Source organism: Podarcis vaucheri, assembly GCF_965113315.1.
Source record: "Podarcis vaucheri genome assembly, chromosome: 2".
In the NCBI taxonomy this organism is placed as follows: Eukaryota; Metazoa; Chordata; class Lepidosauria; order Squamata; family Lacertidae; genus Podarcis; species Podarcis vaucheri.
In genome coordinates, this window is record NC_138760.1 from 40,078,499 (window position 1) to 40,104,772 (window position 26,274).

The window sequence follows — 26,274 nt, forward strand, 5'->3', positions numbered from 1 at the left end:
GGTGTTGTCGGCACCGCACTCTAACCAACTGGGCTATTGAGCTTCCCAGTCACCACATTGCCATCTTAGAGTGCAGTGAACTGTTTGGTCCCCCCCCCCCACCATGGGTTTCACAGTACTTTCCTCCCAGCTGTTCACACCAACACGGCTTCATTACTGTCAGATTTATTTATGTTTGCATACACACCAGGGGACATCGATGGGGTGGGGATGCCTTTCCCCCCCAGGCAAAGTTGTCCGCACCTTGCCTGGTGACAAATTAGGAAAGGCGGAATAACGCTAGTTGCTGTGAAGCTGGTTTGAAAAACAAGGCATCAAACAGTAGTGCTGCACAAATATAACAACAACAACAACAACAACATTTTTTTATTTATACCCCGCCCTTCCTGGTTCAAAAACCGGGCTCAGGACAGCTAACAACAAATTTAAAACACTTAATTATAAAAGCAGCATAAAATACAGTATAAAAACATGAATAACAATAAAATTCAAAAATCAATTTAGGGGAAATAAGCATTAGATAATCCCCAGGGCTAGCTGGCTGAATTGGTCCTACTTGGGCCAGCGAGGAGGCCAGGGGAGAATTAGCTGTGGGGTCTCAGAGCGGGTGACCTTCATAAATGGGGAGGGGGAGGGAAGAGAAGGGAAATAAAAGATCAGGCTGAATTCAAATTAAAGGCCAGGCGGAATAGCTCTGTCTTACAGGCCCGGCGGAAGGAGGTTAAATCCTGAAGGGCCCTAGTCTCATGGGACAGAGCATTCCACCAGGTCAGAGCCATCACTGAAAAGGCCCTGGCCCTGGTGGAGAATAGTCTGACTTCCTTAGGGCCGGGGACCTCTAAACGATGGTTATTCAGGGACCATAAGGTCCTCTGCGGGGCATACCAGGAGAGGCGGTCCAGTAGATATATAATTATAACAGTACAAAAGACAACAACAAAAGTCCAATTCAGTAAAGCAAGTGGGAAAATTCCTGCACTTCCAAAGGCCCGACAATTTTCACATATTTGCATATGTAAATCTTCCTGTTGCCATTCTCGCCATAGCTCCTCCCACAATGGAAGGACCCCCCTCACCACCTCATCTCTGAGGGATAAATAAGTCACATGTGGCAGGGCAGAGGGAGTGGCTGGATACTGGTGTGGGCACCGGGAGAAGGGTAGGGGCTGGAGACTGACTTGGAAGAAAGGATCTGGGGGAGCCTGTAAGGGCTACGAGATGAGAGTCAGAGGCAGGAGAAGCTGCAGGATTGGAGAGTGGAGAACAGGTGCAGGGGGAGGGAGAGAGAGGTCAGGCTGGTTTAGAGTCAAGGGCTTCCATACCTCCTCCTCCTGCCCCCACCTCTCCTGCTCCACTGTCTCCCAGGACCAGAAGAGGACTGAGGTGGGAGGAACAGAAGGTTACACGCAGGTGTAGTCTTTGCCTGCTTGTTCACAGCTCCAGTGGGGGAGATACATGAGCCAATGTCGCATACCCTCCACCATTTCTCCAATGAAAATAGGGATATCCCATTCCATAATGATATCTTTACTATTTATACCCTACACATCTTACTGGGTTGCCCCAGCCACTCTAGGTGGCTTCCAATATATATAAAAACAAAATAAAACATTAAACATTAAAAAAACACCTTCCCACTACCAGATTGCCTTCAGACAGCTCAGGGGTCTGATACAGTGATACCTCAGGTTAAGTACTTAATTTGTTCCATAGGTCCGTACTTAACCTGAAACTGTTCTTAACCTGAAGCACCACTTTAGCTAATGGGGCCTCCTGCTGCTGCGCCGCCGGAGCACGATTTCTGTTCTCATCCTGAAACAAAGTTCTTAACCCGAGGTACTATTTCTGCTTTAGCAGAGTCTGTAACCTGAAGCGTATGTAACCTGAGGTACCTCTGTAACTCCGTTGGCGCCAATATTACTCCAATGAAAATAGGGATGCCCTAAGGAAAAGCGGGACATTCCGGGATCAAATCAGAAACGGGGATGGTTTCTCCAAATCAGGGACATCCCTGAAAAATAGGAACACTTGGAGGGTCTGAGGTCTGGGGCATGACCTCCCTTGTTGCTGAAACTGCCTCATTGGGTGCACACCTTGGAGTAGCTTGAGAAATGTAGGAGTATACTTTTGACAATACTGTAGTTAATTCCTCACTCTGGACGTTCCTTGCCTAACAGCACTGTGACAACAAACTGTTTTTTCATATTTCAGCAAAGTCAAAATTCAGCTCCCACCTTCCGTTATGCTTAACTCATTACGTCAGAGTTGCGATGCCCTGCGGTGCCCCCTAGGCTTGACACCAGGTGCAGCAAATCTGGTCGCACTGCCTTATATCTGCCTTTGCATGTGGCCAGGGAACCCCAGTTCACATATATATGAAAACACGGGGCCTTGACTTCCACATCTTTTCCCCTCCTGCCACGTCTAGAGAACAAGGAGCATGGAATCAGGGACTTTATTGACAGGGCACTTTGCACAAAGGAAGCTAGGGAGAACACAAAGAAGGGCAGATGGATAAGACTTGTCTTCTCAGAACCTTCGCAGGTGCCCTTTCTCAGGTCTCCAGACACATAAGCCATTAGCCTCCTTAGCTTGGCAAATAAATCATAATGAACATACTGTGAGTGAGTGTTCTTTAATAGTATGAAGGGGGTCTGATGAAATGCTAGGACTCCCCAAGGCAGAAAGTTACCTGGGTGAGGTTATCATCAGGAGCACATTCTATCCAGGCCAAAACAAAACTATAGGAGGGGGTTTAGCAGGGGCAGCGAGGGGTGTGGTTTGGGGAGGAAGTGTCATGAGGGCCATATAGGGAGTCTTGGGGGGGGGGCAGATTTGACCCCCTGAGGCTCCTTCACCTCTGCAAGTCACTCTGATGGGGTTCAGCACTGTTCTTTCAGTTGTGTGTGAGACACTCTCTCCATTTCCTAGAGTTCAGTGTAATTAGAGTGAAACCAGTTGGGAAACGGAGAGACTGGAGCAGGAATTCATGCAGTCTGGACAATAGGGACACTTGGAGGGTCTGTTAACCCCATAGTTTCTAAGTGATGTGTAGTGAAGTTAAGAAAGAGGTACAGCCCCTGCAGAGCCAGGATCCGAGTCTGATACATAATGAAGAGAAATGTTAATGGGCTAGAATCACAGGAAATAACTACAGCAATAACTCATTGTGGATCTTATTTCTGCCTGATCTGATGGGGTGTTCTTCTCCAGAATGAGAGGCCCTGCCTCTAGTTCTGTTGCCTCATCCCTTCAACACTTGCAATTATTGTTGCTGTCAAAAGCTGCCAAAAGGGAACTTTGCCTTCTGGGAGTGGCAGCCATGTTTGTATTTCCTCAAGGTAGAACTTTGAACCTCTGTTTCCCATTTCCCATTGCATTACTCTTTCCCACTGAGTTAACATCCAATTCATGGTTCTATTTCCTGCAAGCATGCTCTTACATATTCCATTCTTCTCCCTTGCAAAATGCTTGTTCCCTTCCTACTGATGATAGCAACACGAATCGGTTGTGTTGTTGCTAGCATTTTATTTTTGTAATCACTGGTGCTCCAGTGGGACTCAAACCCTTCTCCTGGGAATCCTGCATGCATGCCACCCAGCTGTCAGTCCACAGCAAGCCAATGAAAAGAGGAGGCATTAGGTAGCATGACAAGCTGTCGCATTCCTCCAGACACTCTGTGTTAATTGGCGCTTCCCATATATGACCAACACGAGAGAGTGTTGTCAACGAGTGACACTGCGATTAGTGGGCGGGATAAGAATTTCCAGGAACTCTGCAGAAGTGTCTGTCAACGTTGCTCTAATAGCATTTGTTTCTACGGCTATTGCTGTATTGTTGTCTCTGCTGCTGGTTGGATATAGTATTGCAACTATGATGTGCTACTGCAGTTAGCCAAAGTTGTGCTGCAACACCCATCATCCCCAGTTATGGAGGGAACCATATTGGCTATACCTGGGCTATTGGATCAGGCTGTTAAATGAGACTTGGTGGGACTTCCCTCTCAATAAGCATGCCTAAAATCAGGCTGCAGAGTACAGTGGTACCTCGGGTTACATACGCTTCAGGTTACACACTCTGCTAACCCAGAAATAGTGCTTCAGGATAAGAACAGAAATTGGGCTCTGGCGGCGCAGCAGCAGCAAGAGGCCCCATTAGCTAAAGTGGTGCTTCAGGTTAAGAACAGTTTCAGGTTAAGAACGGACCTCCGGAACGAATTAAGTACTTAACCTGAGGTACTACTGTACTGTACACGAGCACTTTCAAAGGACCAGCCATCCCAGATGCCTTGATTTCAGAGATTAACACCGTTTCTGGCAACTGGATCCTTGCAGCTAAAATGCTTCAGTAAAGAGGGGCATTTTGACACATGAGGCTTAAATCAACTCTGGCACAAATCTGTCCGTATTTATTAGCTATAATATACATCTGATTTCTCTTCCCCATTCCCTTTAATTAAGTCATTTGTGATTTGGAGGCAGGAATAACATTAGCCCAGAGTGTGGTGAATGATACTGGGCTATTCAGGATGGTGAAAACAAAGACAAATTGTGAAGAGCTCCTATAACTGAGTGATCATGGGAACAAAAGCAGTAGATGATGTTCAGTGTAAGTCTAAGCCAGTGCAAAGTGATCCACTGTTGGGGGGTGGGAGGGGGGAGGTGACATACACACAAAAACACTTTGCATTACCGTGATGGGGCCTGAACCAGAAAAGATATCTTGTGGTTGTATGGAAAGTAAAGGTAAAGGGACCCCTGACCATTAAGTCCAGTTGTGGCCGACTCTGGAATTGCGGCACTCATCTCGCTTTATTGGCTGAGGGAGCTGGCGTACAGCTTTCAGGTCATGTGGCCAGCATGACTAAGCCGCTTCTGGCGAACCAGAGCAGCGCACGGAAATGCCGTTTACCTTCCCGCTGGAGCGGTACCTATTTATCTACTTGCACTTCGACGTGCTTTTGAACTGCTAGGTTGGCAGGAGCAGGGACCGGGCAACGGGAGCTCACCCTGTCGCGAGGATTTGAACCATTAACCTTCTGATCGGCAATCCTAGGCTCCTAGGTCTAGCCCACAGCGCCACCCGCGTCCCTGGTTGAGTGGAAAGTTCCCTGTAAATATTCTAGTGTGCTTCAGCAATGAAAATGCAAACTCAATAGCACCTGGCTGGCTATAGCTGATCAGTTTGATGGAGACAGAGCAATTCTTATGTTTTTGACAACATTGGGGAAAGAGAGGTTCACAATGTATTGAAGGCTGCAGTCCTATACACAGCTTACCTAGGAGTGAACTCAGTGGGGTTGCTCTGTAAGATGCACATATAACACCCTCAGATGGTTCTGAAACCCACCATGAACCCACCAATGTCACAATTGTGATTCTCCAAGAGCTCTTATCCCACAGCAAGTTGTAGTTTCAGTCAAGCCACACAGATTTCCAGATGCACCTACCATGTACAGTAGTACCTCGGGTTACAAAAGTTTCAGGTTACAGATGCTTCAGGTTACAGACTCCTCTAACCCAGAAATAGCACCTTGGGTTAAGAACTTTGCTTCAGGATGAGAACAGAAACCGTGCTCTAGCGGCACGACGGCAGTGGGAGGCCCCATTAGCTAAAGTGGTACCTCAGGTTAAGAACAGTTTCAGGTTAAGAACGGATCTCCAGAACGAATTAAGTTCTTAACCCGAGGTACCACTGTACTGAGGTGATAGCCTGCATGTCAGTACTCCCTGGGGACTGCATTTTGGAATACCAGCGTGAGAATAGCCTTTTGCAGGACTTCATAGAGAGCGGGAGGTGTGTGTGAATAAACCCAAGCAGGTTTACGTTTGACAACATGCCCACAACAGTTTCAGCAGCACAGATGGCCCAGGACAAATGGAAGCAATATGCCTAAAGGACCACTCCCTTGGTGGTAACAAAAAATATGGCAATCAAACAATAGTTGCCAACGTGTTGTCTTCTAATGGCAACTCCAAATCTGCTGTCTCTACTGCATCACGTAGGAATGGCTCTGTTCAGCAGTCAGCACAGTAGAGCTAAAGTCATGGGTAGGCAAACTAAGGCCCGGGGACCAGATCCGGCCCAATCGCCTTCTAAATCCGGTCCACAGACGGTCCAGGAATCAGCGTGTTTTTACATGAGTAGAATGTGTCCTTTTATTTAAAATGCATCTCTGGGTTATTTGTGGGGCATAGGAATTCGTTCATTATTTTTTTTCAAAATATAGTCCGGCCCCCCACAAGGTCTGAGGGACAGTGAACTGGCCCCCGGCTAAAAACGTTTGCTGACCCCTGGCTAAAGGTAACCAGGATTGACCTGCGTTTCCCTTTAGCCCAGGGGGGTCCGGAACCCCCAAGAGAATTTCCACCCTTTCATTCAAGGCCCTAGAGAAGTTGATTCATAAAAAGAAGGCAGACAGGAAAAAAACTGCATTTCAGATTTCTTCAAAATCATGTTTTTTTTTCAAGGGGAAGTTGTCGCCAGCATTTTGCTCTGGCATGAATTAGTAAAAGCAGGGCTAGCATAAAATTACAAGAAGTAACATTTCCAATTTTTGCTCCGGAAGTTCTAAACTGTGTTTCCAACAGTGGCTATGCATCTTATCTATATCTTTTCCTATTGTGTGATAACTTTAGTTTTCAGGATGACCAGCCTTTTCAAAGGAAATGAATCACTGCTGTGCTTTCTTGTTTTTCCAGCTGAGCATGCTGGTTACAGTGAAGCTCGTCAATGAACTTGGCTTTTACAAACTACACTTTTTTTCTTCTTCTTCCTTCTTTTTCTTCTTCTATTTTACAACAGTGGAAAAAAGAACGGGAGGGGGAGCAGAGCAGCCAATCAACAAAAGGAGTAGAATTTCCAGTTCAGTTCAAACAAGAGCATAGTTTTACCCTCCCCCTTACGATAAAAACCCTAACCAATAACAGCATCTCTCTCAGCCAAAACATAGCATCCAACCAATAAGCAAGGAGCCTAGTGGCTCCTTTCCTCCAATCAAATGCAAGAAATGGGGTTGAAGGGGGCGGGACAAAGAAAGAGAAACATCCAGCGCCTGGAAGATTCGCACCGAACGTTCATACACGCAGAGAACACTGCAGCGGCCAATCAGCGGCCTCGGGAAGCGTGGAATAGAACGTTGAGACACCGCCGGCTTCCCCCGCTGCCCACCCCGATTTTCTCCACATGCTCCTCCCCTGGATGCTGTTGTTTGTGGTGTTTTAGCTGCCGAGGAGCTACGAGAGGGGCGGGAGGGGGACATCAACATACCCTTGTTCGTGCCGATTGAAAGCAGGAGGGGGAGGCCGAGGGGGCTATTCATCGGCTCTGAAGCTTCGGATACACAGAAGCGGCTTGGGAGTTTTGGGGAGGAAGAGGAAAAGAAGGGATCCTTTGTGGATTTTCCCCTCCCCGGAACACTCACGCATACCGCCGGCGCCGTGTTTGGCTCTCCTCCTCCCTCCCTCCCTTGTTGTGGTTTCGTTTCTCTCGCCATGTCGGTGAATATGGAGGAGCTTCGGCATCAGGTCATGATCAACCAGTTCGTGCTGGCTGCGGGCTGTGCGGCGGATCAAGCAAAGCAGCTGCTGCAGGCGGCACACTGGCAGTTCGAGGTGCGTTGAGACCCCTTCTTTTTTACCCACGCGGCACCCCTCCCCCCCACCCGCAATGCCGACGAGCGAAAGGTGGTGGAAATTAACGCGAACCCCCCACCTCCAATTCTTAGTAGGGTGGCGGGTGGCGGAAACAGTTGCCCGTGGTGGTGGATTCGCTTTCAGCAATACCCCCCTCCCCCGCACCACACAGACGTACAAAAAGATCCTGCACCCTTTTGTGTAACGCGGGGGTGGGGGGTGGGGGACGGCGGATTTCTGCTGGCAACAGATAAATAAACAACCCATCAAAGGCATTTAAAGAACGACTGCCTCCTCCCGGAGTAGTAAGTGCCTTCCGGGGCTGGGAATGCGCTGGGCCTTTTTGCGTGTTGACTAATCTCTTGTTGCAGCTGGTCGTGGGAGAGAGAAAAAAAAAGGGGGGGTTGGACGCACATTTATATTATTGTAATTGTTAGGCCGGGAGAGAACGGCTGCTGCATGGTCGGAACAATTGTTGGAATAACTATTTCCAAAAGCCATGAAGCTTCGAGTTGAAGGGAAACTCGGAATCGCTCTAAGAATTGAAACCTCCAGTAGGCCATGCGGTAGTTAGGGGGGTGGGGGAAGAGAAAGACGACCGGTTTGTTTCTGCTTATCTAGCCCCCATCCCCCTAATAGTAATTTATTTCTTGACTAGGCCACCAGGCCCTTGCGGAAAAGAAGTGTCAAGGAGACGACGGCATTTTTTCCCCTCGACCGGGGAAGGGGGTGTGGGATCAGTTTCGAAGCTTGGCCTGTGTTTAGTAATCTCTCGCACCCTAACACACACACACACACACACACACACACAAGCGGTTTGCATGGTGAAACATAGCAACATCGTTGTTTTAAAGAGGAACGTGGTCAAATTCTGCCCAGCCTAGCCGAACTGCTTTAAAGGTGTGCTCTTTGTTTTGGTTAATAAGGCTGGAGAGCAGGAAAAGGTTGGTTAGAGCCAGCATCTTGACCACAGATGCAATAAGGCTCTTTGTTCACTTTCACTAGATATAGTGTTTATACTATACTATACTATAAATTATACTATAATTTTCGTCCCTTCTGCCCCCTTATGCCAATACTTCTTCCTGCCCCTCTTGTTCTAAATCTAAACAAACACTTGTATTTCTGACTTGATTGTCATTATTTTTTTTTAAAAAGAGGAAACCACCCCCAATTGCAATTGGGGTGTGTGTGTATGTTCCCTTACATTCCTCAGTCTCTTCTTCTAGGCTCCTGCCTTTTGGTGTGTGTGTGAACACCTCTTGTCTTGTGAAAACTGAAGGCAGGGGAAGCTATGTTTGTTTTGGGTTTTCTTCTGTCTCTTTTGTTGTTGTTGTTCCTGTTCTCCCCTCCCAAAAGGGAGAGGGAAGACAAATTAACATTTCAAAGGTGTCCCAAGCAAATGCTGAAGAATGTAAGGGCCCAAACCGGGCCTGTGTTTGTCAACTTAGATTATTTGCTGACACTTGAAGTATTTGGGGAGGGGGGAAAGAAGCATGTCAGGAGGTCTTCTCCTTTTCTTTTTATTGCTGCAAAAATCTTGCTGCTAATCCGTGCCCTCCAACTTCACTTATTTTGTTCAGGCTGTAGCCCCTTGTTCTAATTGTAGGCTTGTGTTTTTTTTTTAAACATAGACTGCTTTGAGTGCTTTTTTTCAAGAAACCAACATTCCTAACACCCACCACCACCATCAAATGGTAAGTAGCTCAAACTTCTCAGGTTCACGCTGTTCTTCACAGTATCTTTCTTTCTTGTGGGCTGAAGTGAAATTTTGCAATTGGAGTATGTGTTTGTGTGTGAGTGCGTGCCATTTATTTTTTTAAAAGAGAAACACTTTGCATATCCCTTGCTTCTGTGGACAAATAAACCCAGAACAAAACTGCCTTAGCCCTTTCCCCATAAGCTTAGAAAGCACCTTCTAAATGACAAATCAAAGACCACCCCCCTTCCTTAACAGCAGTTGACTTGTCAAACCGTGTAAATATGAGGAGGAGGAACTCTTTGCCTTGTATGTGCAACGTCTGCATAATTTTACACAACCTTTGATACTGGGAGGGGAACACGAGCCTGCAGCCAGCAGTGGTTGTGCATTCAAAGCTGTCAGCTCTTCAGACAGCCATATTGCTCTGCAACAAGAGAAACACACAGACTGCAAATGTAAACAAGAGCCAAAATGTCTGCCAGGAAACATGGACTTCTGTTTCTCTCTTCTCCTCCCTCCGCCCCCAACCTTTGTGCTCACATAAATCTACCTTACTTATGTTTATGCTCTTGAATAACTGGAAAACCTTCAGGGTTGGAGGGAAGGAGCAAATTCAGACAAAGTTTGGGTTTTTATTCCCCCTGCCTCTGCACGTTTCGTCTAAACTTGAGCAAAACTTTACATGACCTTGACTGAGGGCAAGTTTCTTTGGCAAGCAAAGGAAGTGGGGTTTTTTTTAAAGGAAACTAAACCAGTGCTGTGTGCTAGGATAATAGAAGATAGAGACTTAAGCTGCAGCTCCCTCCCCCCCCCCCCCCGTACTTGGCCATTGTTAAAACCGATGTCTAGCCTTAGAAGTGGGGGGGAAAGACTGGGGAAGAAATATCTCATGGAATTTTAATGCTGTTTGCTTGCTACTTGGGCAACGTAGATTTTATTACCCCGAGAACCTACTAGTTTTCCATTTGAATTTAGGGAACATTTTCAAAGCGTTTTGTTTTGTTTTTGCTATTGCATGCCCATATCTGTAAAGCTTTAGCTGCAGTAAGAATGTGTAGCTATGTAAGAGCGATCCTGCTTATTCAAATGGTCACAAATTTAGTTATGTAGTGTTCTACCTTTAGATATGCTCATTAGATTCTTAGTTATGTTCCTCAGGCTGGCCTTAAAATAGATTAAAGTGAATCATATGATAAAGTTATGAGAATGTAAAAACAACAAAATTAATAGGAAACATCCAGCTGGGAACATTAGAATGGTCTGTATCATAAAATTTCCTGAAATGGATATTTGTGTGCATGCCTTACTCCTTTTAAGGCATTTTTGTACTGCTTCTCAGGAGAACCTAACAAAGTGATTTATGGAAAATAATTACAACATTCCTTTAAAAAAAAGTAAATTAGGATATTTACAATCTCAGTTAAAGACTCTTGTGCATTTTCAGGTTCTACAGGGTTAGACATAGCTGGAGAGGATGTTTAGCAACTTTGGGGCCACTGCCAAATAAGCCCTGTACTTAAACCTTAAGTTTTCATGTAGAACAGATTCTGAGCCTGTCACCCCTGGTTAATCTTGGGAAGAGAGACTTTTAAACCATGATTCATTCTGGTCACAGAATTAAGGTTGTTTTATGTACCTTTCCAATGTGAGTGTAAGAGTTGGGGAAACGTGCACACTTTCACTTGTGAAACCCATGAAAATGTATGTTTTGTCCCAATTGCACATACCAAAATACGAAAGTTTTGAACATGACTGCATATGTATGCAACTGCACACATTTACTCCTTTTATTGATATTGGAAAGGAATATCACATGCACAATGGCCCCCACCAGCTTGTTGAGTTAAGAAAACTAATAATTGGACATTGAAAGTTTTATGGGGTAGTTTTTTTACTCCAAGCTGATTAAAGTGTGACTTGGGATGGTAAAATGTCCTAGAATAAAAGCCATGATGTGTGTGTTATCAGAGGAAGGGCACCTAACTGCTTTTTGGGGAAGGGGGGTTAATTTTTCTTTGAAAAAAATTGGATAGTATTTTTATTTTACCACAATAGATTAACATTGGCCTGGGTGGGGGAAACACATCCCAGTGTCAAAAATCAGTACAGTGGTACCTCTGGTTACCTGCACTTCAGGTTACAGACTCCGCTAACCCAGAAATAGTACCTCGGGTTAAGAACTTTGCTTCAGGATGAGAACAGAAATCGTGCTCTGGCGGCGCAGCAGCAGGAGGCCCCATTAGCTAAAGTGGTGCTTCAGGTTAAGAACAGACCTCCAGAACGAATTAAATTCTTAACCCGAGGTACCACTGTACAGTCATACCTTGGGTTGCGAATGTGATCCATGCAGGAGGCATGTTCACAACCCGCACCATTCGCAGCCTGAAGTGCTGCATCTGTGCATGCGCGTGAAACGATTTGGCGCTTCTGTGCGTGCGCCCGACGTCATTTTGCACGTATGCGCGAGAGACGAAACCTGGAAGTAACCCATTCTGGTACTTCCGGGTTCGGCGCTGTCCACAACCCGTAGTGTTCGTAACCCGAAGTATGACTGTAGATTGGGGGGGGGGCTATTTTTTTTTTGTCCCAGGTGTATTTTGTGTACAAAACAAAATTGTAAATGATAAGTGACTGAAATTTGTGGACACTGTTTGCTATTCTCCAGATGACAAAAAAAATTAAGAAAACTCTGTTAATCTACTTCTGTACTGTATATATTTTGCAATGAGCAGTGTGACCCAGTTTTCTTGGAGATAGGTTAACTTTAGCAAATGTTCCTTTCCATTTGTCTTTTTTGTGTAATGGGCATGACCTGGTTTACAATGCACTTCAGAAGCATAGGAAGCTGTCTTGCAGCAGATTGGATTATTTGTTCATCTACCCCCACATATAGTCTCCTCTGACTTTAGTATATCAGGCAGAGAAGAGTCTGTCACCTCATCTGCTCCATGATTCTTCAGGTAGTGAAGCCGAAGTTTGCATGCAAATAATGTTTTCGGGAATAAACAAGGCTTTGGGGGTGTAAAGCCCTTTCACAGTTTAACAGAAGTATAATGATAATCAGGAAATGTCTGTATTAGTTTAGCAAAGGAAAGCTGAGTTCTCAAAGATGGAGAATTGTCGTGCTTTTAGAAGATAATTTCCGTTTGTCATGCCAAGGTTATAACTTTGGGGTTAAATATCTCTCTTGTTTTGATTCCTGGAATAATTCAAGATTTTATTAAAATATTGAATCAGCATCTTCTCTTTGAAATGCAATTTAACAGCTCCCTGCTCTAAAGTATCTTTAGTCTGTTTAAAGGATCTTTTCTCTCACACCCTCTCCATATGGCTTCACAATGTCCTCGTCTCTCTGGTTTTGTTTATCATTGCTCTGGTTTTGCCTTATCACTAGTATTTTATGAATGCCTTATCAAAGTTCATGTGTTAGGTTCTTTCTTCCCCTTCAGCAGAGTCCTCCCTCTTTTTGTCAGGGGTTTGCTGTGCAATACAGTATAGACAAGTAAATTCAAGATGTTGGGAAATAAACTGTGGTATAAGAGGAATGGCCTGTATGAGGTGGCAAGAGCTGGAATCCTGATTCATATTCCACTGCCAGGTTTGTTGGAACACGTTCCCTGTGGCCGGTGAGCTAATTTAAGCTTGCTCTTTTAATCCCGAATGTGAAAGTAGATCTCTTGTGTTTAGAGGTTTGCTTGAAAACTTGGATGCAGTGTCCTTGAGTCGCTTCACATGTGACTTACAAGGAATTCAAGCCCATCCCAAGTGGTGAGGCCTACTAAGTTCTCTGAGACCTCGTTGACTTTCCTGTCTCCTGGTAACATTAAACCTCTAAATCATAAATCAGCTAACCCTAGATATTCTGCACTTGAGGCTGCGGAATGGGGTCCTATGTTGCAGTGTTAAAATGTGTACAAAAAGTCTGCCGAGTTCTCCAGGAAAAGGGGAAATAAAACAGGATTCTTGACCCTTTGGTTAAGCAAGTATGGGGGACTTTTGGCCCTCCAGTTGCAGTGTTAGAAATTAGCCAGGCATGTTTTCCTACTGGTGTGGGTCCAACTGTGACTACGTGGAGATTTCTGGGCACCGAGTTGGCGCCCACAGTTTAAAAACCTCTGCCTTAGTCCACAGTTATTTCCACTTCCACTGAGCGTGGTTCTCCTTCTTGCATGCTGGGACAAGTGAATTGTTGTAAGAGCAAGCTACAGTCAAGCAATGTAGTTGAGATCACAGCCCAACCTCCTGGCAAATAGACATTCTGTTGTGGCAACTGTAACCCAGATTTAAGGTGCCATTTGGCACCTAGCTTATATATTTGAGCTAACACTGTCCAGATGTAGATTCAGGTAGGTAGCCGTGTTGGTCTGATGCAGTCGAAAAAAATTAATAAATTATTCAGTTACACCTTAGAGACCAACTAAGTTTGTTTTGGGTATAAGCTTTCGTGTGTATCTGAAGAAGTGTGCATGCACATGAAAGCTTATACCCAGAACAAACTTAGTTGGTCTCTAAGGTGCTACTGGACAATTTTTTTATTTATTTGTCCAGATCTTGTTGAACTACAGCTCCCAATAACCTAGGTAAGCATTGCCAGGCATGATGGGAGATGTAGTTCTGCAACATTTGGAGGGTCAAAGATGCCTCACATCTGGATTAGAGTCACTGGAGATGCCATCTTGATCCTTTATTGGGTCCAGTAGTAGCAGCCCTTTTATTATATAGGTAGGATGTTTCACATGGGCACAGCCCACACTTCCCCCATGCATCTGTCCCAATATATGGCTTTAAAAAGTCCAGCTTTGCTGGAAGGCATTATATGTCTGCCGCCAGAAATCTGGCTCCTGATTACCTTAATCTGCATGATGTCATCTTATTGTGAGGTTTCATGCCGGGTGAGTAGGTATGATACATATAGGAAACGACAAACCCTGGTATGTGCGTTGCATTCAAGAGTTCTCATGTTTCAAGTGCTGCCATCTCCAAGTACATCTGAGAGAGGCTCCATTCTGAAATCCTGGAGAACTATTGCCAGCTAGCACACAGACAATACTGGATTAGACAGGACTCCAAGGTCTGACTTGGGGAGAAGGCAGCTTACCTGTGATTGGCAGCTGGGGTTTGCAGCACATCAAATGGAGCCAGGCAGCATTGAGGGTTTGTCATTTGGGTGTGTGAGACATTGCTAAGGGTAAGTAAGGGAAAGGTGATGATGCCCTTTTTGCATCATGGAGCTAGACAACATTCCAGGGATCACCAGGAGTCTCGGCTAATCATGTCCATACCCGGAGCCAAGCTGGAATCTTGACGGACCCCTTTCATCTTGTGCAGTCCCTTCTGCAGCTCAGCTAGCCGTCTGAAAGAAGCAAGTAGGATTTCAGATTTGATTCAAGGTGTTTGAAATGCTTAGCACACAGCGGGGGAGCCTAGTTCAGTGCCTGACTGCTACAGGGAGCTTAGCCTGTTTAATCTGTTTTATATCCAGTTCTTGGTGCTGTGTGCCCTTCTGCACATATTGCCAGCAAATCCACTTCTGCCCTCCTTTCTTTGATCCTTATATTTGTATGTTTGTGTGTGTGTGTGTTTAAAGCAAGTCACCAGCGCTCGCTGACAGGTAGACGCCACTTTGAAAAGCAGCACCAAACCAAAACAATAGAAGTAAACAGATTCAGCAGTCTGAGGAAAACCTCCTTCCTGCTCTCCTTGTCTGGCATTCTGAAATTCCTTATTTATCTCATTAGCATGCAGACTGCAGATTTGCCGGGGCTCCATTTATTCATAAAAACTGTTTCTGAGATGTAGATTTAAGCCAAGGCATCGCCGTAACATAGCTGCGTTAAAGAGACACGAGCTGGGCCCATTTTTACATGGCCTGGAATGTTTCTCCCAACTGCCAAGCATTAAGGAGTTTACAGTTCCTGCATTCGCTAGGGGCAGTTTAATAGAGATTGCAAACAAAGGATATCCTGTCTCCTTTGGAAGGCTATCTTCAATTCCCCGCCCCCCCCCATCTCTATAACCGGTGACACATTAATCAGGAAACTAGTGCTCAAGTCATGATGTTCTGTGTGACTATTCCCTCCCAGAAACCCCTTTTGTAATCTACGTTCCCCAGAGGCATTTCAGGATCTTAAATGTTGGGTTTTAGAGGGTGTTTTGCTTTGCTTCTAGCCCCTCTCTCTGGTTGAAACACTAGCATGTGGGGCATATGAAGCAATGTTTCTGCTTAAGCCCAATGGAAAATCCCTGGCTCCCTAGAGAAAACAAAAATTCGGGGGTGGAGTGGAGAGAAACTTGGTGTATTTTTATTTTGTTCTTGTGGCAGTTCCGTTAAGGGGCATCTAGTTCTGCTTAAAGAGTCTTGGGTTGCTGACATCACCTCCCTCCTCATTGTGGTCTACAAGCCCAAGTCCTTGGTTTGCTTGACACCAGCACTACCCTGCCACCGAAACAAAAATTGTCCCTATCCATGTCTTCCCAACTGCTGTGCTGCCACCATGCTAGTCTGCTGTTTCACTTCCTCTCTCCTTAGAGCAGGGGTCCCCAAACTAAGGTCCGCCGGCTGGATAAGGCCCGAGGGACTTGTTTATCCGGCCTGCTGCCACCGCCCACTCTTACCGGTGCTGCACTGCACAGCTGCCCACTTCCAGGCCAAAGGAGCACCGGAAATAGCTTGTAGGCATGCACACACGTTATTTGCGCATGCAGAAGCGTTATTTCTGGTGCACATCCGGGTCAGAGGAGGCCCATGCACATGCGCACAAGCTATTTCCAGTGCTCCTCAAACCCGCAAGTGCGCTGGAAATAGCGTGTGCGCATGCGTATGGGCACGCACTCCTCCAGCCCGCCATGCGATCGGCACTGGAGACACCGGCCCAAGGTGCGGTAAGTTTGCTGACCTCTGCCTTGGAGATCAGAGAACCTCAAGCCTCATGCAGCCTTCAAGGACCTCTCTGTTTGACCAGGAAGTCTCCCCTAGCTGCACCCAGTCCCTGAGGCCATAGATCCGTTCCTGGGAATACTTTCGCCTGTCTGGAATGTGTCTTTGATCTGTGATCATAATGCCTCTTGCTTGCTTGGAAGGAGGACAAAGGTGTGAATATGTTAAAAAAAAAAAACCCTCTCTGCCTTTTGTATTGCTAAAAGTAACATCCACTGCTCTGCCCACCGCAGGTATCCAAGCCCACAAGGAAAGGCAAAAAAAAGCTTACCCACCCCTGTTTTAGAAAGATCAGCAGAATGGGCAGGGACCCGGGTGCTGGATTTTATCTTCTAAAAAATAAGAAATTGTGTGTTCCTTTATCTTAGCACTCTTGGGTGTTATCTGAAACCTTTCATAGCACCTGTGATAGGCTAATCCAATTAAGTCTGCTGTCTCTTCCCACATTCTCTCTTAAGACTGAGGCCAATGCAAACTTTTCTCCTCTTCCCCAGGCCACTGCTTTTGCTCAACGAAGAGCTTTGGGGAACTCAAAAGCTTGCTCATTGTTTTGTGCACTTTGGGTTGGTCCTAATAAAGGCCTTTCCCTGCTGTGGTTGTTGGATTTATTTATTTTTAATAGGCCATCACAACTACTTTTTTTACTTTCTTTAGATGAGCAAAAAGTACGTAGGTCCGGATCTCCCAACCCACTTTACATTAGGCCGCCAAATTGAAGAAAGCTCAGGAAAAGCAGGGGTGGTATTTTGGGTGGAAGGATTGCAAGCTTGCGTTCTAGTACCAAACACAAATTCCTGTCCTGAACAGGAACTTGGCAGTAGTCTCTTCTTTTAATTCCAAATGCTTGCCTGCTTCCCATCCCATGGTTTTGTACTTAGAATCAACTGGTAAACCTTAGGGTTCTAGTGAAAAGGGGGAAAAAGTTCCTGCAATACACACACACACCTCTCTTTGCAGTTAGTGACAGTACTTGGCTTGAATTCGGTGGTTGCTTGCCTGGGCCAGTTACTGACTTAATGGTACTCAGGCCCCACTTATTCGGGGGGGGGGCATCTTTAAAGCCCGCTGCCCTCCCATCCCAAGTTGCATCCAGAACCAGCTCTGCTTAGCTTCAGTGATGTGACTACTTTCTGATCTCTAGACCCAGGTGTTGGCCCTCCAGATGTGCTCCCGTTAGCTGCAGATAGCATTGCCAGTGGTTAAGGATCTAAGAGATGATGATGAAGAAGAATTTTTATTAAAAATTTACTTGTGTAACCAAAAAGTACATACAGTGTCTCTACTTTCAATTCATAGAGTCAATTCATAGTCATTTTCACAGTTTGTTTACATTTCGTATGAGACAATGTTGTCATAGACATTATGCACTTGGGGGGGAAAGAGGGGAGAGAGATGGGGGGGGGGTTAATGATCTTTCAATCTTTGCATAGTATTTGTGCAAGGTTTTTGTGTTACAGATGTAAGAGCTGTAAGCTGGCATGTGGGGTAGAGACCTTCTGACTCTGCCTTTAGGCTGTACGGATATGACATTGTAGATAGGCAATAAATGAAGTAAAAAAACAGCACAGCTGTTCCCTTGATCCAACCAGTGTTCCAGGTCATGTATGTGGGGGTTACAGAGGCAAAATTCCATGTGTGCTTGCATGTGTTGGAGGCAGATAGCTGCCTTGGGGCGTGCTTTCATTGCCTTTGAACTGCTAGCAATTTGGAAACTCCCAAGAAAAGACATTGAATTAAATCTCCTAATTTTAGTTTAGGTACTTCATCTGAAGAGAAGGAAGTAATTGCTTGGTTGTGAGTATTTAAAGGTTTTTCCCATTGCAGTGAATGGTCTCTAGGGTGATGCTGCATAACTTAAAACTAACCATGTATAGACCTAGCCAGTCCTTTAGACCAGAGGAGAGCATTTAACATGGTGTGTGTGTGTGTGTGATTCAGTGACCCAATATCAGTGTTAAGATGTTACTGCCTGGATCTAGAGGGCTGTATCTAGGGTTAGTCATTCTCCGAATTGACCCATTGAAATTAGTGGGCATGACTAACTTGTTCCCATCAGAGGAACTTTGATCCTGGAAGATCTCCAGCTGGGGAAAGGAGGGAAGGTAATCTTTAACCCATTTCACCCCCACCCCCAACACCTGAAGCCTTCTTTGATCCCAAGAACCTATCCCAAAGTATCAGACTTTCCAGAACAGTGTAGTGCTGTAGTGACACAGAGAGTTGCAGGAGAAAGGAGGAATTATTTTAAGATGGCCTGAAAAGGCAAACTCTAGTCCGAAAACTACAATAAAATCTGCACTCCCCACTTTCCTGCAGCGAAGGCCACTGCCTTTTGACCTTTTAGTGAATGCTATTCAGGGCTCTCCCCATCCTGCCCTCTTCAGTCCTACCATTTTTCAGCTACAGTGGTACCTCGGGTTAAGTACTTAATTCGTTCTGGAGGTCCGTTCTTAACCTGAAACTGTTCTTAACCTGAACCACCACTTTAGCTAATGGGGCCTCCTGCTGCCGTTGTGCCGCCAGAACACGATTTCTGTTCTCATCCTGAAGCAAATTTCTTAACCCGAGGTACTATTTCTGAGTTAGAGGAGTCTGTAACCTGAAGCGTATGTAACCCGAGGTATCACTGTACTTGGAAATCAAGGGTAGCAGAAAGTGACCCGAAGGCTGCATAACCCTGCGAACTGTAGCTTATCCTTCTCAGAGCTTCAGTTTCCAACGCTTTTAACAAACTACCATTTCCCAGGATTATTTGGCGGAAGCCATGTGCTTTCATTGTGTTTTAAATGTATGCTGTATTGCTGTATGCGCAGCCTAAGAGGACAGGGCCCTAACATGTAGATGAGGCAGTACCTGGAAGCAAATTTGACTTCTTCCTGGGCTGTTCTTCAGTCTGTTTCTAGAATCTGCAGGGACTGTCCCCCTGTTGTGTCACAAGCAAGCATTGTTGCAAGTCATCTGCTCCACTTCTCTTCTTCCTTTTTTGCACACTTGTCTACACTTCCTGGCACCCCCTCCCCAGTGAACACTCCTTAGAGCACCACATGGATATAACACTTGCTTTAGTCTACATGGACAATTATTTGGGGAGGTACTTAGCTGTCATTGCAGAGATTTAACCCCCCCCATCCTCTTTGTTCATCAAACCCTTAAATAATGATACATTATAAGGAAAGAAGAAAATCAAAGATGGGATGAATTCACTGAAAATTGATTGTGTTTTATTTACCACTGTAAAAGTCATGCAATTTATTAAATATAAAAATATAGGGCTCGTTGGGCAAAAAGATTCCTGCATTTCAGGGGGTTGGCCTAGATGACCCTCACGATCCCTTTCAACTCTACAATTCTATGATCCTATAACAGTTAGGATCAATAATTTTAAAAGCTGGAAATTCAAGTGTTTTCAATGTTGTGGTAAGAATGGATGGACACTTCTGTTTTTGTATATTTTTGATGCTTGTGATTTTCTTATATAAAGGATTTTTTTTTAAAAAAAGAGAGGGAGTACTTCAAAGCAAGTAAGCATGTTGAGGCTGAAATTACGATAATCAGGGCGGCTTGAAATAGTTCTTGGCTTTGTGCTCCCCTCGCCTGGCAGACTTCTCACTTACATTCACCACCTCTTTGAGGTTTGGGAGTACCTTGGGAAATACAGTGGTACCTCCGGTTACATACACTTCAGGTTACATACGCTTCAGGTTACAGACTCCGCTAACCCAGAAATAGTGCTTCAGGTTAAGAACTTTGCTTCAGGATGAGAACAGAAATTGTGCTCCGGCGACGCGGCAGCAGCAGGAGGCCCCATTAGCTAAAGTGGTGCTTCAGGTTAAGAACAGTTTCAGGTTAAGTACGGACCTCTGGAACGAATTAAGTACTTAACCCGAGGTACCACTGTAGAATTCTACAATGTTGGTAGGCAACAAGAGGCACTCTTGTTTTCCTTTAAAATGGGGACTGGGAATGTGTGGCCCTCCAAATCATGGCACTGGGGAATCCAACAGCATCTTGACAGCCTCCAAAAAGAAATGCATAGTTCTGTCCACTTTCCTAGACTCATGGGCCATGGAGGCAGGTTTTCCAATGCAGCTGGGGAGAGTGTTAAAAGTAGGTGTGTAGTCCTGCAGTCACTCAGTTGGTAATCACTTCTGGTTTTTCCTCCTGGCTGCAGCAAGAGGATAGTAGGGGTGTGTTTGAGGGGATTCAGGGCAGCTTTATACAAGCAGTTGTTTGTAGCAATACAGTAATTATCCCACTGGCTTCTAGGTGTCTTCTGCTCTGACAAAACATATTCCTGAAGCCTGGTGCACGTCTTTCCTCACAATCTCTGTTTTAAAACACAGCCACAAGAAAACCTGTATTCTGTGACCTGTGTAACGAAGCCCATTTGATTATATTTATTTCGTACTGTTTTTGTAGCCCCAGGAAGGGAGGCATTGAGCTCTTCTTCCTCATCTCTGGAAGTTCGGCTCGGTGACAACTGCCCTCTCCCATTTCACCAGTTTCTGAACCACTGTCAGGCATTGTCTACAAACAATTTCAAGCATACCTATTTAGCAACTTGCTTGAAATAAATATGAGGGTCCGAGTCCTAAATTCTGCCCAAAATAACTGATTCTGTGTTATTGCCACGGTGTAACAACATGCATTTAAATCACATCTTTGTGTCTGCCAGAGTTTTGAAAATAACAAGCAGAATTCTTTAATTGCACTTAATCTGCATGCTGATGTACGTGTGACAATTTTAATGTGCAACACTGCAGCACGTTTTGCTAAAAGAGGCAGCCCAGTGCTGGCCTAGAGTATTTTGAATGAAATATACTTGTCATGAATAGTTAAAAAAAACAAAAAACCCACCCACTTCCGCCCTCAAAGGCAGATAATTTAGAAGAAGTGGAAATGATACAGACTGGGTTTATTAACTTGCTGAAAAGAAGAAAATAACCTGTGCAGTAAAGGATATCTGACACCTTGTCTGCAGATGTATTTACCAATTTTTCTGTATTGAGGAGAATTGGGTGTTCCTCCTGGCTTGAGTTCAGTTAGTGCCTCTCTGCTGCTGTTTTCCACCAGCGAAAACAATGGTAGTAAAGTGGCGATCTTATGTCTTGGGGTCGGTAATAAACTGGACAAGGGGTAAACTGAGATTTTGCCTACACAAGATGGAGGTGCTGCTAATGGTCTGATCCAAGGGTTGGAGTTTCATCTGAGATTATACTCCTGCTTTTTGGACACCCAAATGGCTAAAAGTTCTTTTCACCAGCTTTGGTTGTGGTTCTAACTGGGATCTCATTATTATTATTATTCTTTGGCGATCACTCTTAGCCGAGTAAGATTGTCTTCCATAAACACGGTTTTAAAAATGAGTCCATAAGTGACTGTGGAGGCCAATTCTGGATTCACACATGCTTTCTGGGTGGGAGTTGATCATGGTGTGGATTTGCCAAGCGTGCCTTCCACTTAGCACGTTTCTCCCTTGCATCCTGAGTTCGAGTGTCTTCAAAGCCCATGACACCTTTGGTAAAGGCTGTTCTCCAACTGGAGCGCTTGCAGTCCAGTGTTCCCAATTGTCAGTGTTTATACTACATTTTTCTAGATTTGCCTTGAGACAGTCTTTAAACCTCTTTCATTGACCACCAGCAGTATGCTTTTCATTTTTAAGTTTCGAAGAGAGTAGTTGCTTTGGAAGACGATAATCAGGCATCCGCACAACATGACCAGGCCATTTGGAGCACAGCTTGCCAGTTTCAAGAGCGTTATGTTGTGTGTCCTGAGGCTTTAGTCAACGTGCTGCTGGTAACCTATGAGACATGAACCCACCCTGTATAGGGAAGGAATGGGGAGCCTGTGGCCCTCCAGAGGTTGAAGTGCTCAGGGAAGAAGGGAGTTGTAGACCAGCAAGTTCTAGATGGCCATAGTATCCCTGCCCTTGCTTATGGTATCTCAAAGGCTGCCTATTCCTGTACAAACTTGCCCATTCCTTGAGGTCATCTGAGGAGTTCTTCCTTCAGATGACCTAACCAGCCAAGATTGGCTGGTTGGCAGTTGAGACTTTGGGTTCTTCTGTCTAGTGCTACCTTGACTCCAGAATTGTTTCCCCTGCAGCTCCGTATGCTTGGCACCTAACGGTTTGTGTTTTTGACTCTTGGCAAAAAAATGTTTGTGTGTGCGTTTTACCCAGACTTTATTTCACTGTGAGCCACTATGGGGTGGAAAGGGCAAGGTGCAAATTTAACAAATATATTTAGCAGCAGTTTTGTTGTTGTTGTTTTATTCCTCTCCTTATATGTTCCTCTACCTCTCATTGTTGGGTTATAGCTTTATTTCTATTTTTTTGTTATACCTTTGTAAGCCTACCTAGGGCATGGTTTTATTGATAAGCAGGGTACATATTTGTAGGCAAGAGGTAGTAGAGGTAACATGAGCAGCCTTGTCTGTTGGAGAATAGTTGGGCTACTAAAGTGAATGAGCAACGCAGAATTGAGTAAAGGCAAGCAAGTAGCTACATCAAAGTATTCTGTGTTTTCTGTAGTTCCTCCAGCACCCAGGATGATTGTCTATTTGCTTAGTTTATTGAGTTCTGAAAAACACAGCCAAGCTCCATTTGAATATATGTCAAGGCCAACTGCGTAATTGGATGTGGACAAAAGAAATTGGTGTGTGCGCGTGCGCGTTTGATTGTAAGGGTGGCTTGGGCATCTTCTCCTTCCTACTACAGCTTACTATAAAATATTTAAGGTTATCAAGTGCGCTGGATGTTTACGGAGCACTGGCGTAAGATGCTTGCTTGTGGCTTTGTACGTTTCTAGGCACTTTAGTTTTGTCTATTGTGAAGATGCCATGACTGCTTTGTGTGTGCTTTCTTTGTGCTGGGACAATATAAGATTTTTTCCCCTGGCTGTGTCAGTGCTGCAACATGTTCCTAAGTTTGCATCTTGATTGCTTTCTTTTGTTCTTGCCTCACCCTTTTCTTCTCCCCCTGCCTTCATCTCCCCAGTGTTGAACTGTACATTGTAATCTCCTTGGGGCAGGAACCTGCGGGTGTGTTGCTTGCTTTTCTCTGCTCTGTACTATGCACATTGTCAGTGCTATATAAATGACCAGCTGAAATCAGAGCCTTTTCATAGCATTCTGTGTAACCATGTGCGTTATCGTAGCGCTTGTAGCATTGGCCACAGCCAGCGTGTAATGAAAGGTCCAGACTTCCTCCTAGAAGCCACCCCCGCCCACTGAGCATTGTTTTAATACATCAGGATCATGCAGTGTTCATTTGTGGTTCAAAGTTCTTTGCACGCACACATGCACACACACACACGTGCATGCTTCTGCATGCTCAGGTGAACAGCAAGGTGTTATGTGAGACGATATACATGGTGTCATAAGTTCTTTGCACTGTACTGGTCATGTGGCCGTATATGCTCTAGTCAATGCTTGCATGAACACTCATTCATAATGTGTAAATCAGCGCTATTTCTGCTACATTTGGTGTGCTGTAAATGGAGCTATTTCAGAGCTATTGAAACCAGACTTGATGTCACTTTCCTTCTCCCAAGATCAGCCGAAAGTCTTTGGTCAGGTGGTGAGCATATGAAGGAACAAAAATGTGTTAGAATGCAAGTAGCCTAAACACTTCAAAAGACTTAAAATACATATGGTCAGTTTTACCTGTGATCTCTGCTGTTGCTGCTTTCAAATGGATGTTAATGTAGTTTATTTTGTCTCTCCTATTGTTTTATTTTTCTGTTTGACTATGTGCTAGTGTAATGCGATTTTACATTGTTGGGAACTGCCCTGAATGCTGCATGAGCAGCAACAGGGTAGGATAAACATTTTTATATTAAGGAACAAATGGAAACTAAAAAAATAAAATGATTGTCTTACACACACACAGGCATGCATCCATCCTTCCTCCTTTTTTTCTTTGTCCAGCTGCAGCCTTGACACCCCAGAAAAGCTCGGTTTCTAGGCTAATAGAAGCAAATATGGACAAATGCTCCATTTCCCAAATAAATGCCATTTTAAAGGTGTGTTTTTTTTATTTAAAAAAATGAGCTCTCATTCTGTGTTGCAGGTATAGCAGGCTTTGATTGTTAACCATGCAGTGGAGTTGCAGTTACTTACTCTCCTTCAGGGCGACTCACAAATCACGTAGAAAATAGTAGCGCCTTGTGATGTCTGAAGGGCTGAAGCAGCTTCAGAGGTTCAGGGATTGTGGCCAGAGGCCATTGGAATGATAAATGGAAAGTGGTTTAGGCTACGAGGAATAATTGAATTTAATATGTAGGAGTGCTGTTGAGATGTGTTCAGCAACATTGGAATTTCTATTGTTTTTACACAGCTATGTCTATTCTGAGATTCCACAAAGCAAAAGGCCAGAACCTGGTGCTTGACAGAGCACTGAGCACCCCATGGACCTACATAAAATCTTAAGTTGGGGGTGAGAGCAAAAGTAATAGCCAGCGGCGAGGCTTTGGGACCCTGCTTAGCTAGTTGTCCCTTCCCATGACTGGCAAAAGCAAAATAAATTGTTCAACACAGTAAACCTGGTTTGAAACTGGCATATTTGTATAGGATCATCTCAAGACAAAATGGCATTGATAATACTTTCTAAGAATTGCAGTTGTCCCAGGCAACTGGCTGTTGGATATGCTCTAACTTTGGCCTTGTGTTTAGCGGCAATGTCTTGCACTGCAAAGCAGATCTCTGTGATTCAAAGACTGCCAATACACCATATATTTAAAGCACTGTTACAGCACTTTGAACAGCTTTGGCTTCCCCCAAAGAATCCTGGGAACTGTCATTTAAGGGGAGCTGAGAGTTAGGAGACCTGTGCTACAATTCTCAGAGCGCTTAAACAACCAATCCTTCTTCCCAGAGAACTCTGGGAATTGTAGCTCAGCGATGGGAATAGGGCTCTCTTCTCAGCACCCTTAAACTACAGTTCCCATAATTCTTTGGGGGAAGCTATGGCTGTTGACATGGTATAGTGGTGCTTTAAATGTATGCTGTGGATGCGGCCTGTGATATTTATGAATGTAGCTTGACAGTGAAGATACCGCTGTGCCTGTGTGTTTTCTCAGCATGGAAAGTTCTCATTTCTCCTACACAGCAGACAAATTTGCCTCTCAGGTACACTTGAGTAGTTGCTAGAGAGTTTGAAAGGTAAATGCATGTCTTTAAAGGTGCTTGATGGACTTGTGTCACAAACGGATGGTTTGCCCCCATGTGTTTATAGACTTGAATCTTCAAACATTACAGGAGTTCACCAGGAGGCACAAAGTGGACAACTGACAAACTCACAGTCATGTGCCCAGCGCATGAACTGGCTCTTTCCTAAGACTTCCTTCTCACAACACTCCAGCTTTGGCTGTTGGTGGGTTTCCGTTTAGCAACACTGTTGATTTGGCTGTCAGTGTATTGCTTATCGCAAACCATTTTGCTTTATCCTGGGGGTGGGCACCCTGTTTAACTGACGCCTTCGCCCCTAAATAGACGATGACCCAGGCTGCTTACTTTGCCAATGGATGCGTTCAATGATGCCATTTGGGGTCAGTTCACACCACTGCATTGACTTTGCCTTTAATAAAAGAGATCTGTGACAGCTTAACTGTTTTAATTATATTAACTTTGCACAGCTTGCTGCAGGCACAAATGGTGCCGTTTTCCCACACACATAGCAGCTGATAGCGTGATTCCGACTTGCAGCGAATCAGTTGGAATTAATGCTCCTGTTGTGGCACATGTGAATGCCTTCTCTGTTTTAAAAACATGCTTGCACAACCACCCCACACTGAACTGTGGCCATATGAAACATACAGTGGAGCTTCCAGTGCAAGGCTAATGACAGAGGGACAGGATGAGATCTTTGTGGTAGCCGAGGTAGTAGAGTTTTCTATAAATCAGCATACAAAGCTCAGAAATGTCTATTCCCCTCCTTATTAGGCTGCATTGAGCGTTAAGGTTGAATTGCTTGGGATTGCAAAAGAGTGTTTGCCCCACGT

At 44.8% G+C, this 26,274-nt stretch overlaps 1 protein-coding gene across 1 annotated transcript in view; it reads left to right on the forward strand.

Annotated features, from left to right (window-relative positions):
* The first annotated feature begins 6,926 nt into the window (after nt 1–6,926).
* The window catches only part of UBALD2 (UBA like domain containing 2), a 32,497-nt gene continuing 13,149 nt past the window's right edge, over nt 6,927–26,274 (forward strand). The window contains exons 1-2 of the mRNA XM_082205006.1: nt 6,927–7,613; nt 9,269–9,331. Of these exons, the coding sequence (XP_082061132.1) occupies nt 7,494–7,613; nt 9,269–9,331 (183 nt within the window). The 5' untranslated portion in view covers nt 6,927–7,493. The remainder of the gene's footprint in view (nt 7,614–9,268; nt 9,332–26,274) is intronic.